Source organism: Mesoplodon bidens (genome assembly GCF_964165515.1).
Source record: "Mesoplodon bidens genome assembly, chromosome: 12".
Taxonomy (NCBI): domain Eukaryota; kingdom Metazoa; phylum Chordata; class Mammalia; order Artiodactyla; family Ziphiidae; genus Mesoplodon; species Mesoplodon bidens.
Genome location: NC_138168.1, coordinates 61,777,315 through 61,794,166, shown reverse-complemented (window position 1 = coordinate 61,794,166; position 16,852 = coordinate 61,777,315). Strand labels below are relative to the sequence as shown.

At 40.0% G+C, this 16,852-nt stretch overlaps 1 protein-coding gene across 1 annotated transcript in view; it reads left to right on the top strand.

Annotated features, from left to right (window-relative positions):
- Nucleotides 1-3,750: 3,750 nt before the first annotated feature.
- SAMD3 (sterile alpha motif domain containing 3) overlaps nt 3,751-16,852 on the top strand; it is a gene marked incomplete at its 3' end in the record, with an annotated part of 46,025 nt that continues 32,923 nt past the window's right edge. The window contains exons 1-3 of the mRNA XM_081251205.1: nt 3,751-3,844; nt 4,512-4,692; nt 7,548-7,655. Of these exons, the coding sequence (XP_081107331.1) occupies nt 3,766-3,844; nt 4,512-4,692; nt 7,548-7,655 (368 nt within the window). The 5' untranslated portion in view covers nt 3,751-3,765. The remainder of the gene's footprint in view (nt 3,845-4,511; nt 4,693-7,547; nt 7,656-16,852) is intronic.

Sequence of the window (16,852 nt, the reverse complement as noted above, 5' to 3'; positions counted from 1 at the left end):
AGGAACAAACCAAGATTTATTAGTAGTTTTCAGAAAATCAAGATTCAATCAATAAGTTCAACTATAAGAAATTACTGATCTTAGGCTCTTGTATGTACAAAAATGGCAATTTCATATGGCTTAGCTTAATGTATACCGACAGTTCCTTTTGGTGTGTTTCACTTGCTTGGTATCAGCTAGCTTTGTACATCTCACTCCCTTTTTGCCCACGATGTATGAAAAAAATTAAAACTTTTATTTCCAAATTTTTTGGAAAGACTAATATAAATATCTATCTTTCTAAAATGAAGAAAAATTGGTCCATATGTGAATGTTTAGTAAAAGTTAAGCTGTTCCTTCTCATATGCAATTTACTTCAAGAAAGAACACCCTTTCCTGTAATTCATCTGGCTCAGCTGCATAAATAATCTTTCTAAGACATCGTGTATATGATCAGCTCAATGACTTCCTTCTCAAAGCTTAAGTATATCTATAAACTCTGAACTCAGTATTCCAAGCTCTCCAGCGATCTTTCCGACCTTCTCTGCTGTCACTCCCTACTCACCATTCTCTGCAGTGTGGTCCATTTTCAGGTCCCAAAACATAACTTGCTTATTTCTGATCTTTTACCTGTAGTTCATTCTATTGATCCCACTTCTTCTGGCTCTTTCACTACCTAAACTGTATCTTTTGCTCAGATTCCAAATCAAGATGCATTCCTTTCCAGGAGAGTGGGAAAATTCAGCCCCTAGTGTTATTTACAGCACCCATTATAATTGACTCTATGTTTATATTCTGCTTATGTACATGTCTTATCTTCTTGGTAAGGCTTCTAACTTCTTTGTTGTATCATCATTCACCTAGCTCTGAGCTATCTAGGCAGTAAACCTTTTGATGACTAAGGTATGCAAGGTATTCTAGTTGACTATTCCAGTTTTCATTCCTCCTGGTCTGGTGATAGTTGGAATGAACAACTGCCCAAAGCAGATGAGATGTTACGCTCCAACGGAGTTCAATGATATCATTGCTTCATGTCAAAGCAAGGCTGCTACCCAACAGAACTGTCTGGACATCGCTCCATGTGACAGCCATATCCCTATTTTTGTCCCTCGATTTTCCTTCTTTTTCCCCAACGGGACCTGATCTTTGCTAAATGGCTGGTTCATTCAAGTACAGCCATGGGAGGAGATGTCCTTTCCCAGAGCAGGACAATGAATTGATCCAAGAGAGTTAGCGCTTTTAAAGATCTTTTTGTTTTGTCTCAGCTTTTGAACTCTGGGAAAATAAAAGTAAAAGTGCAAACAAAAAGGAAAGAGACAAAATATTTTTACATTTTCTTAAAAAGTATTTATTTGTGGCTGATGTTGTTATATGTTACATTGTTCTTGAAGATTATAAAACACATCCACAACAGTTTGCATTATTATCTTCCTTTGGAGTTTTAACAAACTTATTAAATAAGACTTGCCCACATTCAGGTTGCTTTAGCTAAAGTCTTGCCTCTCCTGGCTTTAATTAGATGAGATCCTTTAATATTTAATACCAATTTATTTAATTGAAATATAATTTAATCAAATAATAAGACTGGTTTGGCTGGAGTATCCCAACAGAATACTACTGTGAATTATTTTTATTCTTTTTTATTATTATGTCTTAAAATATTTAGTGGTCATACTTGCCCTCACATTTCAAAATCTTCAGATGTTTCTGAAACTGCTTGATACGCAGTAAAGCTGCTGGATACATCTTTTCACATTTGCCATATCTTTTATTCCTTTATGATGTATAAGATCATAAATAATATATCCATTATTTATGTGAGAGGAAGTTTTAATGTTGGTACTTAAAGATGTTACATCGCCTAGGCAGCGATATTATTTTATTTTATGAAATATTCAGAAAAACAAATGGGTTATACTATACTTATTTTAATCTTATTATTTTTGTATGAGGTTATAATTTGACAACTGTTTTGTTTTACCCAGAAGTAGGTTTTGTAGAAATCTGGGAGTTAAAAAATCCAAAAGGTTTCCAAGGATTCATTTTATTTTCAAATTTCCTTTTATCCATCTATGGCTGCAGGGCAGTATCTTCTGCTCTGCATACCTTTTAATCTTGAAGTTTAGAGAATTGTCTTTTTGTTCTCCCTCTTCTATTTTTTTTCTAAGTCCCACTCTTTGCAAGGAAGCCAGAAGTGTGACAGGAAGGTGTGATTTTTAATTTACACCAGAGTCCCGCAAATAATGACTTTTCACACCCTGCTTATGTTGCTTAGCCTAGGGGAGGAGTGTTGAGACTCCTGTCTTAGCAAATTAAATCCACTGCTGTAATTTGGGACGACGTTTGTCTACATTTAACCCTGTTCTCAATTTTGCGACTTGGTGTTTGTGAATACTTATGAGAATGTGTCTTATTACTTTGAAGTGTCCTTGTTTTTTAGGAAATGATTTTTGAAGGCTGTTATTTTTTCAGATTGTCAAGAATGAAAGGTAAACAGGTTCTCCCTTTCCACCATTCTAAATGTTGAAATTGTGACATTCAAACACACAAAAGTGAAAAATGCAATCATATTTATTTTGAGAACTTCTAGCAATAAAATTTAAATATATGATTTAATATGCGTTTTTATCTTTCCTTATGATTCCATTTCTCTAAGAGTAGCTTTTCCCTCTGTCTTTATGGGAGAGTTAGTATCTTACTGTACAAGTAAATCTATATCATTTAGTTTGAAAGATGAAATTGAAAGTAATGTTAAAAAGATTTAAATGTTTTAAGTTTTTTCAGTTTCTCCACAGTCCATTGAAAGTCATTTGGATTGAATTGTAAGACACAGGGATGAGCTACCTAAGGGAAATTAGAAAAATTATTGTAACTGGCATATTGTTTTAAGTTTTCTAAGTGGTAGAGACGAATAGTGGCATACAAACATAACTGAATAGTTAAAGAATATATCTTGCAAACTTTGTATACTTCTTTCACTTACAATTATTGACATACTGAATTGTCTTCACATTTTGAATCTACTGACTAATTTTTTTTAAGTTTTCAATCAACTTGTTAGTTTGTACTAGTTAATTTACCAATCATAATGGTGTTCAATAAAGTTCTAGAACTGAATGGAATATGTAAGAATATTATTGAAAGGAAGGAGAGAAACACTCAGATTCTTCTGAGAATTTGGCTCCTACTTCCTAGGCTTGTTAAAGCAAAGCAATCAGAAGCAGCTGCAAGCTCTCTCTCCTCCATGGGGAGCAGCAAGGGGTTAACCAGTCTTGGTTTACTAAGTATCTCTGTCAGGCTTTTACCTGATCCTTCCTCCCTTCCTCCCCTGCCCACCCCTTTTGTAAATGTCAACAACTTCTCGATGAGCCTGGTAGTGGTGAATTTCACACCTTCCTTTTCTTTGTGAAGAAACCTGGGTGTTAATGGTACAGGATTGGGTACCATTGTATGACTCTGGCTGTCTGTGAGTAAAGCTGAGGGATGCCTGTGGAAAAGAAGTAGGAGAAGGTGAAGAAATTTGAGAAATGAGACCAGGAAATAGGTTCAAATTGGTCTCGTTTTTAAAAAAAGTGTTTGTTTTATTAGCAACTTTTAAATGTGTATCGGGAAAAGAATAATTTTAAAGAAGCTTAGCATTGAGAGCCTCAAAGAATCTGGCAAAGAAAGGGCTGAGATTAGAGAGCTGATTGGTAAAAATAAAGAAATAAATAAAAGAGCAACAGTCAGAAAGAAAAACTGAAGACTCCTCTTTTTATTCTACAGGTGTATTTACAGGCTACAGCAATGGAAACTTGGTCAGTTGATCAGGTCTGCAGTTGGTTGGTGGAGAAAAACTTAGGAGAGCTAGTTCATAGGTTTCAAGGTGAGTTGTTTACACTTTCAAAAATGTTAATTGAGCAGCCTAGATATTGAGTGTCCTGTGTTATTGATTTTTTTTTTCCCTAATGCATGTGAACATTGATGTGGAGTTGCTGCAGTGGGAAACTCATTTCTCTACTGACTGTAGCAGAGTTTGCGTTTGACCTGGTATCCACGAGAGAATCTAGTATTTCAAAAAGATCTCAAATAAGATAAATCTTGAGTAACTTGAAATACATATTTGATATATGCATTTGATACTGCTTTTGTCTATAAATATGCAACTTGTGCAGCTTTGCGTAGTGTTGGATTTACAAGTATGGAATGTTGCCTGGTAGGTACCATGAAGAATACTTTTCCAAAAATAATTTTTCCTTATCAAAACTGTGTCTGTTAGAAAGAATCCGGAGAGGGGAGGCATTAATGTGGAAGTAAAAAGTTTTTACTGTGACTCTAGGTTGTGGTACTTTCTTAGGAGCCAACATGTATTTGGAATTATGCAATATTCGTGTTCTATTTTTTTTGTCAAAACACAGATAATTTTATACCTGCAAAGCACAAGTTTAGATGCATCGTTTAATACCGTAAATAATTCTGCCTGTGCAGAGTGCTGTGTTTTACAGTGCTTTACCCAGCAGACAGGTAGAGACATTTTTTTTCCTTTTTCCCAGAGGAAGAAGTAAGTGGGGCCGCTCTTCTAGCGCTTAATGATCGGATGGTTCAGCAACTAGTAAACAAAATTGGGCACCAGGCTGTTCTAATGGATTTAATTAAAGAATATAAGCAGAAGAATCAAGAACTGAAGTCCCCTGGAGAAACAGCCCTGGTCACGCAAGCAGAAGCACCGCCAGAGTAAGTGTTCAGGAATGGCTTTATTTTTGCTGTGCTTTCCTGATGATGGCTGTAGCGTGACATCTGGGGTTTAAACCTCTTTGAAAATTGTGGCCATTTGCAGATTGTGTGTACAGTGAGACTTTTTGCAAAGTTTTATGAGTCAAGATACTTTTATTTTTAAATGCACCAGTTTTTTTTAACACTTACTCCGTTTGTTAAGGAAGACCTGTAAGCCCAGAGTTCCTACATAGAAAGCTCTATAACAAGCAGTTAAAATGTACATATAACACCAGCAGAAATGAACTGCAGCTTAGGTCTTAAAATTAGTGTTTGAGAAAGGCATCTTTTTCTGCTCCTTTGCTTGTCCCAAAGCTATTTGTGTATTTATTTATTTGCCAAGGATTCCTTATAGTAACTAATTTATATTCTCCTCTAGAGGCCTTCATAATATAATTTGCTAAAGACTCTTGCTGCAGTGGATTTTTTAATTTCTCAAGAGTATTCTTGGAGTGCTGAATGCTATGATAGCATCCCACAAAAGTCATGTAGAAAAATTTGTGATGGCTTTGAGGTTTAGGGATGTTTTTGTTTGTTTTTTATCACCGACTTCTGCAATAAAAAGGAATGACAACAGGAATTATAAAATTAAAAATTGCACTTTGCAATTCTATGCCCCAGGATCATCTCAGGCATTCTGTTTTGGTTTTTCCATATTTGAGACTTTTTGCAAGGTGTCTAAGTTTAAATAATTACTGCAGACCAATTATTAATTTTTAAAGTAAGATTATGATGTTTGGTGAAATTCATTCTAAGTTTTTACTTTAAGTTTTTCAGGTTATATCTGTCAAACTATATATTTCTGTCTTGCTCTTTTATAAGCAATACAATGTTAGAGAGACCCGGCTAAGTCATTTGACTTCTAGAATATTTGGGTATTTGGGACAAGGAGGGGGACGGGTAGACTTGAAGGAATGGTCCACAGTTAGTCTGGAGATTCTACCATTTGATTTATTTGAAGGATTTCTTCTAAACATTGTTTTGACGTATCTATGTAAAAGATATGTGACTTTTGTTGAAGCTCGCGTTGTATGCTTTTACTCCTTTCCAGTGAAGGGAGGGTGTAAACCTCAAATAGAGCTCAAAGTAATTTCCCAGCATTCTTGGATGAGTTGGACTTTTGAGCTGGAAGTACCCCTCAGTTGACTGGCATCTTGATATTGCCTTAGGCAGAGCTTGGAAGAAAACAGACACCCTTGTTTCCACTGCAAATCAGTTTATAATGTTCTCTAGTAAATGAGAACTAACTGGACTGCTAGGAAACCCGGGCATCATTCCTGGTTCTATCACTGACTTGGATTGATTATGTTAAATGTTGACACCCCTGTTGCTTCATCTGTAGGTTGTGAAAAGTAATACAGTACTTAACTTCATGTTAATTCACACTGATCTTAGGAGTATCACAGTCTTTGAGAAAACCTCTCCTTCTTCTCCCAGACCAAAATAGTTTTTTGCTAAATATTAAACTTTGTTAACCTGGTTAAGAAAGCCATTTTCAAATGTAACCAAGACTTGGAACACTGGTTTTCCAGGGACTGAGTGGGGGCTTTTCACCCAAGTAAATAGTTGACTCTAAGGTTTGTGTTGTCTTGCATTCAAATTAAATTATCCTGGTGCAAAATCACAATTGCAAGTGAGTTTATAGGTTATAGTTTGTTAAAATGTTTATTGGCTATATTTGCTTATTGTCAACTATATAGCCACTAGACAAATATATTTTCCTATGGGAATCATGATAATAGAAAAAGGTATGAAAATATGCTATTTATTTAATATGCTACTTAATTAAACCCTTTTAGGAAGTGCTTAATAAAGATAGGAAACTTGGCATAGTAAAAAGAACCCTGAAGCTAGGTATTAAAACATTTGATTTTAAATCCCTGTTCTGGTATTAGCTACTCAGCTAACCTTGGAGATTTGCTTGACTTTTCTTAGTTTCAACTGTAAAATGAAGTGAGTAGAATAAATGATGCTTAAGACTCCTTCTAAATGGTTTATAAAATGGCATTCTAGATCAGAGGTTTCAGATGGGTTTCAACTTGCATGTAAATTTCATTTAATGGCTAATGGCTGCCTGGTATGTTATTTTTAAAAAAACTTCACAGGCCACATCTGGACAGGATATTTGGCATCCTATTCAGACTTAGGCAAATGATAGGAATATGTAATAGGTAGGAGTATCTGCAGTTGCTTTTTGGTGTCGTTCTTGTTGAAGCTGGTAGAAAAATCACTGAACAGGAAGTTGGAAAGTTGGAAGTTGGAAAACTGAGGTCAACTGTTGCTGCTACTGAGTAGCTTGTGGTGGTGAGCAAGTTGTTTTCCTTTCAGGGCTTTAGTTGTATCACTTAGAAAATGAGGGTGTTAGTGAAGTGTGGTTCAAAGATCATGAAATTTTACAGATAATAAAAGGTCCCCCAAAATGACAGGGAATAGAGGAAGGATCTGACATAGAGTTCCATTTTTTTTTTTTTTTTGCCAAATAAGAATATTGACCAATAAAAGTACATTCTGTCATCACTATTATTTCATAAAGGAAAGGATTATCATAACGCCATTTATAAATGTGATGGATTGGTGAAAACAGTACTGTGAACTGGCATTGTCTCTCTCCTGGCATGTATGAACTGAGTGAGATGACCTCAGAGGATTTCTCTTTCAGTTCTCTCAGTCAGGACTCTAAAGTGGAGCTTAAAAGTGGACACAGATCATAGAGTTTCTATGGGCTGACTCCTACTCTCTGTGAGAACCACTGTGAGAGCAATAATTGTGACCCCTATTGAATAGCCCCTGACCCACCTTTTCTTTCTTGGTGACAGGGGTGAACAGTCCTCCAGTCCAGCCAGTCGTGGGGAGCAGATGCCATCTTTCTATCCAGCTGAAAACCATAATAATGATCTGATTGACCAAAGAGTACTGAAACAGAGGTGGGATTGACAACTTCTAAACATTTGAAATCCAAATGATAATATTTTCCTTCATTTTTATGAGGTTTCGTGTGTTTAAATGTATTTCTGAGTGGAAGCTATTTGTTTTTCTGGAAGGGATTTTTGTAAATCAAGTGATGAAGATATTTGGTAAGAGATGAAGGTTAAACTTTTTGATCTTCACATTGAAAAAGTAAAATTTTGAGATGATATCATGCATCTTTCAATTACACGTTGTTAAGGAAAAAGATGATTTCTCTGCCCTACACTGTCCAGAGTGATTGGCAGTAGCCACAAAGATGGAATTTATTCAGTAAATAGTGTCCTATAGAATATGCCTTTTGTAGAGTCTTTGTTTCGGATTTGAGTTTTGTAGTTGGTGTCTTACCTCGGCGAATCCTGATGGAAGCACTGCTTTGGTAAACATTTCCTCATATTCCTACGCTGGGATTTTGGGCTGTAGTATTTCAATATACGGGCTATGCTGGAACAGAGGAAAACTATAGACCTAGAGAACCAGACCCAGAAATGTGGCGCTCAGACGAAGTTCTGAGGGGGACTGTAGGTAAGATACAGTCCAAGAGTCATGGCGGCCTATACAGCATTTTCCAGTCACCTGGCCCGTGCAGTTCATGCATCACTCGTGATACCTATTGTTTGCAGCAGCTGATGAGCAAATGCTTTTCGTTAAATGTACTGTCACTGAAAAGAGAGATGTCAGCTGGCGTAGAAGAATAGTCAGGCAACAGTCAAGCCAGGGTGTGGTCCTTTATAGTTTTTACAAGCCCTTTACATTATCGTCTCGTTTAGTCCACACAGAAGTCCTGCAAGGTGGGCATTATTCTCTTTTATGTGAATGAGTTAAACTGAGATTTAGAGAAGTCAAGGGGCCTCTAGCTAGGTTTCCCAAATGGGCTGTTCTCACCTCAGCACAGAATCTACCGCCATCAGTGTGGGAGCTCAGGAGACCAAAGGCAGCAGCAGCCTCAGCCCCTGGCTGCCTGCCCCCAGAGGCCCCGTGAGTGCAGGAAACACTGCACCTTTGATCAGGAGCTCTTGCAAATGGGCTTCAGCTCTGGGCGTCCTCTCTGTTCTCTTTCTCTCTCCACCACCTTCAACCTTGCACTCTCACCCCCGGGCTCAAAGTCTCCAGCTGCCCAAGATGTCCCAGTGTTAGGGTCCATCTTCCTCCATGACGTTGGTTCCCATCTGGGGCAGTGAGCAAGGAGGTAGAGGGGATGTCTTACGGGGTCTTCCTGGTCTGAACTATGGTTCAGAAGATGTAAATACATTTCAATGGTGGCTTCATTCACCTCCTTTCTACTCATGGGTGCTTGTTGGTCCCAAGTGCTGTCTTTGATGTGGATCCAGGTGTGCAGAGTCAGCCACGCGTCCTCAGCGACCCCTTCAGGAAGCTGCCAGAAGCAGCCGGGCCTTCTCTGACTGTTCAGCAGAGACAGGAAGAGTGATGATTCGTCCCAGTGGTCCAACCCTAATACTGCTGTGAATCAGTATCCAAACTGCAAAACAGGAATAATGAATACAGTGCATGCCTCATGGTGCTCCTGTGAGGACAATTATCTAAAATCAGACCATACCTGCTCAGTGCTAAGCACAGTGGAAGCACCTGGAAAGCACTCAGTGGACCGCCATCTACACAGCACTCCTCCATGCAGTAATGCCACTTGCCTGAGGACCTCTTTCCTCTACCTACTTGCTGCCTGTGGGAAATGAGGATGCCACCTTCTACAAGTTCTCTAGGTCGTTTCTCTTCCTCAGCCCTCTGATGGTATTCCATTCTCATATGGTCCTGCAATGCTGGCCAGGCAGGATTATTATTCCCCATTTTTTCACGAGGCTGATCAAAGACACAGCCTGTACTTCAGGGTATTTCTCATTCTTTATAGTGTCTGGCATGGAAAAAAACAGAATTGGGTTAGAAATGGAGAGAAATCAGAGGGTTTGGAAACCAGAGCCAATACTCTCGTATCTTTCTTCTAATCATAAAGTCTGTCCTAACCTATATGACCACCTTCTACCCTTCACTATCCACAAGTTTAACCGCAGAGTTAAACATGTCCAGAAATGAGCTCATGTCCCTTGCCTTAGCATGTATATATAGGTGTAAGAAATACAAATGTACTCAAACCCAGTGCCCTGGGTACAGAAGCACTGGTGCTGGAAAGCCGGGGGTGAAGCTGTCCCTCCCTCTCATGGATCCACATGATGGCTGTGTCCATCTCTCTTCTGCTTTCCTCATCTGTTTCAGTCACTTCCTTCTTCCTATGAGGATTGGTTATCCTACTACTCATGGCTGCTCTGCCCCATTCAGACTGGCTGGCCATATAGCACTGCCTCCAGAGGAAGTTCTCCCTGAAAACAGCTCAGGTCATTCCAGCCAACGGACTCAGCCTTTCAGTGTTGCTTAGTTCAGTATCTGGGGAAGAGGAACTGAGGGGTCTACTGTGGATCAGATGTCCCCTCCTGGGCAATCAGCTATGTGTAGGCAGATGAGGACAAGGCAGGGGTACCTGTTTTAAATATTTTCACTCTGGTCCTGCCCTTTGTCCAGGGCTGCGGAATGGAGTGAGAGAGAAGATTCGCTCCCTTCCCAAGTCCTATCTCAGACAGTGGCTCCATCATCCAGTCGTGTGAGTTAAAAATCACTGGAGTCGGGCTTCCCTGGTGGCACAGTGGTTGAGAGTCCGCCTGCCGATGCAGGGGACGTGGGTTCGTGCCCCGGTCTGGGAAGATCCCACGTGCCACGGAGCGGCTGGGCCCGTGAGCCATGGCCGCTGAGCCTGCGCGTCCGGAGCCTGTGCTCCACATCGGGAGATGTGGAGCCAGTAAGAGGCCCGCGTACCGCAAAACAAAACAAAAAAAGCTGCCCTAGATCCATTCAACCCCGAACTACCAGATTTTGATAATTCTGAACTACATAATAGTAGTACTCAACCATTTTGCAACAATTGTGTAGGTAGTGTCTCATTACTTTTTCTTTTGTATGAATGAGGAATTAAAAAGAAAGAGGGACTCAGACATGATAGCTCCATGAGATCTGTTTTTGTGACTGTCATGCTAATAAGTATAAATATTGAGGGTAAAGGCCAGAAGTTTCTGGGTCTTTGTCCATCTCTCAATACCAAGAAGAATTGGGGAATAGGAAGAAATAAAAGATGTATGTATTTTATGCTCCTTTGCTTGATTAGTCAGGGCCCCAAAAGTTCCTGGGGTCTTGAATCTCGCACTGGCAAGCAAGGGCCGGGAGGATCTGAGAGGTGCCTGTTTGTGCCACAGCAGAGTGCCTGATGCCATCCACATCTTTACCTCTACTTTATGCCTGATTATGTGTTCACACATGCCTTTCAGAAACTAAATTCTTCTGGAAGTCTCATAGATTAAATAGCAGCTGTGATAGCCCAGAGCTGTAAAACATAAATTAAAAGCAATCAGCAAAAGGCTGAGAATGTGGAGCAAACATTTTCTGAAGTAGTGGTGGTTACCATCAGTTGCAGCAAGAAAGCAGCATTTCCTTCATAGTCCTTGCATGTCTTGCAGTGACATTGTCCACTATTTTCAGAGATGGCATCTCACCTTGCTCATTGGCATGTATCTCTTTATTGGGCTTTTCAGAACTTCTTGTTTACTTTGTTTCCTTAGCAGTGGAAAGTCTTGCCTGGGTACAGTAAAGCAGGTAATTCTCAGAGTACTGGCATCAGAACACAGAAGCAACATTTCTGTTTAACTTTGTAGTTTGGTGAAATTTGGTCCCTCTTTTGAAGATATGTATCATGAGGTCCTTTTCTGTCCTATGGTAAGATGATAGCAAGTTCTTTAAACAAATGTCTAAGCCTCCTCTTGCTTCCTTTCTCTTCTTCTGTGTTCCAAAAACACTGAAACTTTTAGATGTTTCTGTGGTTACATGCCATTTAGTTTCAGAGTTGATAATATAAAAACTGGGCATCCCAATATATACCATTTTCAGTGTATAAAGTCTGCAAGCTTGGGTGTGGAAAAGAATAAAATGAATGTAGGCTTGTGGAGCACAGTCTTTCAGTTAGGTCCCTGGAGAGCATGGTATTTGTCACTGCTTTCTCTTCTGGTGGTGGGAGTACTACTGCTGATGGTAGTGGTACTTTAGATGTGAAGACTAAGACCGGTAGCGAGAAAGGCTGTTCTTCACAGCAAAGTCCTCACTTGTCTCTTGCTCTTCTTCCTTGAGGACCAGAAAGCAATACCATTTTACAAGACTAGGAAAGCATCACAATCCCTCAAGGTAGCAGATTATCTCCAAGCTGGGGCCTCTAGAAAAAGGTGTCATTTGTTACCTAAATTCTAGGAAAGCAGGCATGATTCATAACGACTCCAAAAGTCAACCGGAAGTCAGTTGAGTGTGATGTGAACTCTGCCCTTTGTTCTGTAAAGAATCCACATGCGATGCAGCTGAAGCCTGTTGAGAAACTGAGAAAACTTTGGGACGTTTTTTTCGGTGGTGTTTGATCATTTTGTAATTCTCAACAGCCACAGTCTAATTCCTAGGTACGCTTTGTATATACAGAGGAATCTACTCCAATCCCCAGACCTGCCTCTCTTGCATTTGGGTCCCACTAGTTTTCATATCTCAAACTTGTGGACTTAGTGATGTGACACTTCAATTTCATGTATGAAAACACAAGTTTATGGAACTAATGTCTGCCTTTGTTTATCTGTCATAGAATGTTACATTTACTGTTTTATATCTCTCTCAAATGTTCCTAAAACTTTCTACAACAATTTTGTTACAAACTGTTCCACTCAACAATGACATAGGGAAATCAAAACAGATAAGGAGCCAAGACATAAGATGACTACTCACAGGGCCAGTGTTGGACCAGGCCACGTGGGAGATTCAGACAAGAAAGACCACCCAACAGGCAGGAGAGTGGGGAAGAGAATCCACCTGGGGAGAGGGCTAAGACGAGCCTAGAAGATCGAGGGAAACTCAGGGCATTGGGGTGAGGGAAACAACTGCTAACACATGCATAGTGTGGCCTGGAAACTGTAGGCTTGAACCTTGGCTGGATCTGAGAATTCACATTGGATACTAGCTGATAATAAAACGGCACACAAAATTGGACCATATTATGGGTTGTCCTAATTATTAAGTAAGTTATGTAACTGGAGATAAAACAAGTAGTCCCTACCCTCATGTACGTCTCTTCTGCTCCCTGCCATGGCTCAACATCTGCCTTCTGTACATTGAGATTTTTTCTTAGGAGAACTGGAGTTCCATTGGCCCTGTTCTGCATAGGGCCATCTTCTTCATCCTAGGCGAGCCCCATATTGTCTGTTCCTTGGGAATAAAATAATTAGGTGACTTTTCTTGCTTACTAAGGCTAAACAAAGTTTTTCCAGTCAATGACTTTTTTTTTAACATCTATATTGGAGTATAATTGCTTTACAGTGTTGTGTTAGTTTCTGCTGTACAACAAAGTGAATCAGCTACATGAATACGTATATCCCCATATCCCCTCCCTACTGTATCTCCCTCCCACCCTCCCCATCCCACCCCTCCAGGTGGTCCCAAAGCACCGAGCTGATCTCCCTGTGCTATATGGCTGCTTCCCACTAGCTATCTATTTTATGTTTGGTAGTGTATATATGTCCATGCCACTCTCTCACTTCGTCCCAGCTTACCCTTCCCCCTCCCCGTGTACTCAAGTCCATTCTCTATGTCTGCGTCTTTATTTCTGTCCTGCCCTTAGGTTCTTCAGAACCAATTTTTTTTTGAGATTCCATATGTATGTTAGCATAAAGTATTTGTTTTTCTCTTTCTGACTTACTTCACTTTGTATGACAGACTCTAAGTCCATCCGTCTCACTACAAATAACTCAGTTTCCTTTCCTTTTATGGCTGAGTAATATTCCATTGTATATATGTGCCACATCTTCTTTATCCATTCATCTGTCGATGGACACTTAGGTTGCTTCCATGTCCTGGCTATTGTAAATGGAGCCGCAATGAACATTGTGGTACATGACTCTCTTTGAATTATGGTTTTCTCAGTGTACATGCCCAGTAGTGGGATTGCTGAATCGTATGGTAGTTCTATTTTTAGTTTTTTAAGGAACCTCCCTACTGTTCTCCATAGTGGCTGTATCAATTCACGTTCCCACCAACAGTGCAAGAGGGTTCCCTTTTCTCCACACCCTCTCCAGCATTTATTGTTTGTAGATTTTTTGATGATGGCAATTCTGACTGGTGTGAGATGACACCTCATTGTAGATTTGATTTGCATTTCTCTAATGATTAGTGATGTTGAGCATCCTTTCATGTGTTTGTTGGCAATCTGTATATCTTCTTTGGAGAAATGTCTATTTAGGTCTTCTGCCCATTTTAGGATTGGGTTGTTTGTTTTTTTGATATTGGGCTGCATGAGCTGCTTGTAAATTCTGGAGGATAATCCTTTGTCAGTTCCTTCATTTGCAAATATTTTCTCCCATTTAAGCAGGGGGTGGGGTTTAAGGTGGGGCGGGACCTAGGCAGGTGGGGGTGACCTTTGAGTGTGGGGCCAGGCCTCTGCTTAGGACCTGCTCAGAATGGGAGGGGAGAGGCAGTGCATGGAAAGGAGGGCCTCTGGAGTGTGGAGTTCCGAGTTTGGAGGTAGGGCCCTGGGTGAGGGTGTGTGGGTGGGGTTTAGGCCCAACAGGCTCCCCGGTGCCTAAGTGGACAGGGAAAGCACTGGCCCCGTTCCTTTCCATTCCTTCACATGCCTCCCCCACAGTCTCCACCAGGGTCTCCCTTGTTGACCCTGGACCCCTAACCATGGGTGGGTCCCGCTGGGTGTAGGAACTCCTCCCCTCCCCCAGCCACCCCTCAGGGTGCCAGTCCCAGAGGTCCGGCCTTTACTTTTGCTCCCCCTTCCCTCCCTCCCATTCCCTTAGGACCCATGTGGCTGGAGGGAGTCTAGGTGGGCAGAGGATCAGGTTTGGGATCTTAGCAGGTTCCTGGGGGTCCAAGTGGGCAGGGGAAACCTGGCCATGCTCCCTTTTGATCTTCTGCCCTCCCAGTGGTTCCCCAATTTCCCCCTGAGGGCATGGGATCACTTCTCTTCCCCCAGCCACCCCTCAGGGGCATCAGTCCCATCCCGCCTCCACTTCTCCTCTCCCTGCATTCCCCCCCCCCCACATCCTACCCGGTCGCTGGGGGTTCCTCCCGTCCCCTTAGGTGTCTGTGGTCCCCCATTGGTGCCTGGTAGGTGCCCTAGTTGTGAGGAGACACGAATTCCACACCCTCCTAGTACGCCACCTTGACTCCACTCAGTCAATGAGCTTTTTCATGAGAACCTCCACCTCATAATTTTTTTTAATTAGCACATACTGCTGTAATAATACTATTAATTATCATATGTGTCAGCTTAACCTTATTGTAAGATTTATTTTATTACAAATATAAACTCTACATACATACTGAGTGTTTAGTGCAATAGACTCTGATTAGTTAGACTGGGATCAATCCTAGCCATTAACATGTTTTAAAAGCTCTCCAGATGTTGTACTGTGTACCAAGGGTTGAGAGCCACTGGATTAAAGAGCTTTGTTCTGTGGTGGTATCTTGTTGAAGGGCACTGGTTCTGAGGTAGGAACAGAAATATCAGCATCCTCTTAGTCTGGGAATTTTTTCTGCTCTGTGCACTTACTTTAAGCTGACTTCTAGGGTGTTCTGCCCAACTCTACCTAAATAAAGATATGAATAATCTTAACCTCACAGTAAATTTTAAAAATCCAATGCAAATATTGTTTTATAGATGGGAAGTGATTGTGCCTGCACCTAAATTAGAGTGTATTTTTAATTTCTGATTCTAGTATTCTGTGTAATACTAGTTTTGACTTGTATTAGTTAGCATAGCTTGTATTCTATTCACTCCCGAAATATCTTGTTAAATTGTTTTAATGTAAAGAAAAGGAAAATTTGATGCCCCTGATTTTGTCTAATTAGGAGCAAGATGGAATATCTGGCTTTGATAGAGCTTGTACGTGTCTAGTTACATTCTAGGTATTTGACAGAAATAAGACCGTGCTATATAGTGCCTACCCTGATGTTGAAAAGACATACAGAAAAAATATATAGAACAGGAAGGTAAAAATTACCTCCAGTCCTATTTTATAGCATTGGAATATGGAAGTTATCCATTGATGTGGTACTAAATAAGACATGGCAACCTCACAAGTCTAAAGGGGTCATGCAGCTAAATTAGCTTGAAACTCCTGAGAAAAAGGAGATAGATGTTAAAATCTTGTACTGAAACCAAGTTTAACACCTGCACAGTTACAGCACCTTTCAAAAATCTTGGGAAGGCACAAAATACAGCAAACAAAACTTGCCATTACTTTACACCCTCGGTTTAAGTAGATAAGGGAGAGATCATGGGAGAAAGAAATAATAGAATAGAATAAGAAAGGAAATAGGGATTGTAGAAGAGTATTTGCCAACTAGTACACCCCCAATAAATATTGGTTGAGTAAACGAATGAAATGAGAGAGGAACAGTGGAAAATAATTTGGGCTGAGGCAAAAATTTCTTCTGGGAACGGCCTGTTGCTGTACTGAAGCCAGCGTTGAAATTATCAGTGTGCTCATTTTAGCCAGGACATATTTTCATCATCGATGCAGTTATTGCCAAAGAGGGAAAAAAAGGAGAAAGAGCTTATCATGAAAAGAGGAAGAGTTCTTTCTCCTCTTTTCTTTATTCCCCATGTTTCATTATACCTCTTGCATTCTTACAAAATATGACCTAAAATTCTAAAGGAAACCTGGACTTTCAAAGCTCATCTGAATTTTATTTGGACTACTAAGGCTTCCATGCTTGTACCAGAAAATTAACCTACTTAATTTAACTTAGGAAATCTTTCTTTGTCTTCTGCTTGGCTTGCCTCTATTACTTCACTTCCATTCCAATCAATTCTATTAGTGAAATGGATTAAAAGCTATCTATTGTCTCTGGTAACTCACTTGGAAATTTTACTTTTTATACACTGGATGCATCACTAACTTTAAGGTTTTAAAGTGGTTCTGATATTTAATTTTATAAAAAACCTTATTGAGGTATAATTTTCATAACATAAAATTCACCCATTAAAGTATACAGCTCAGTTAATATTAGCAGATTTATGCGGGTGTGCAGCCATTGTCAGAATCCATTTTGGAATGCTTTCATC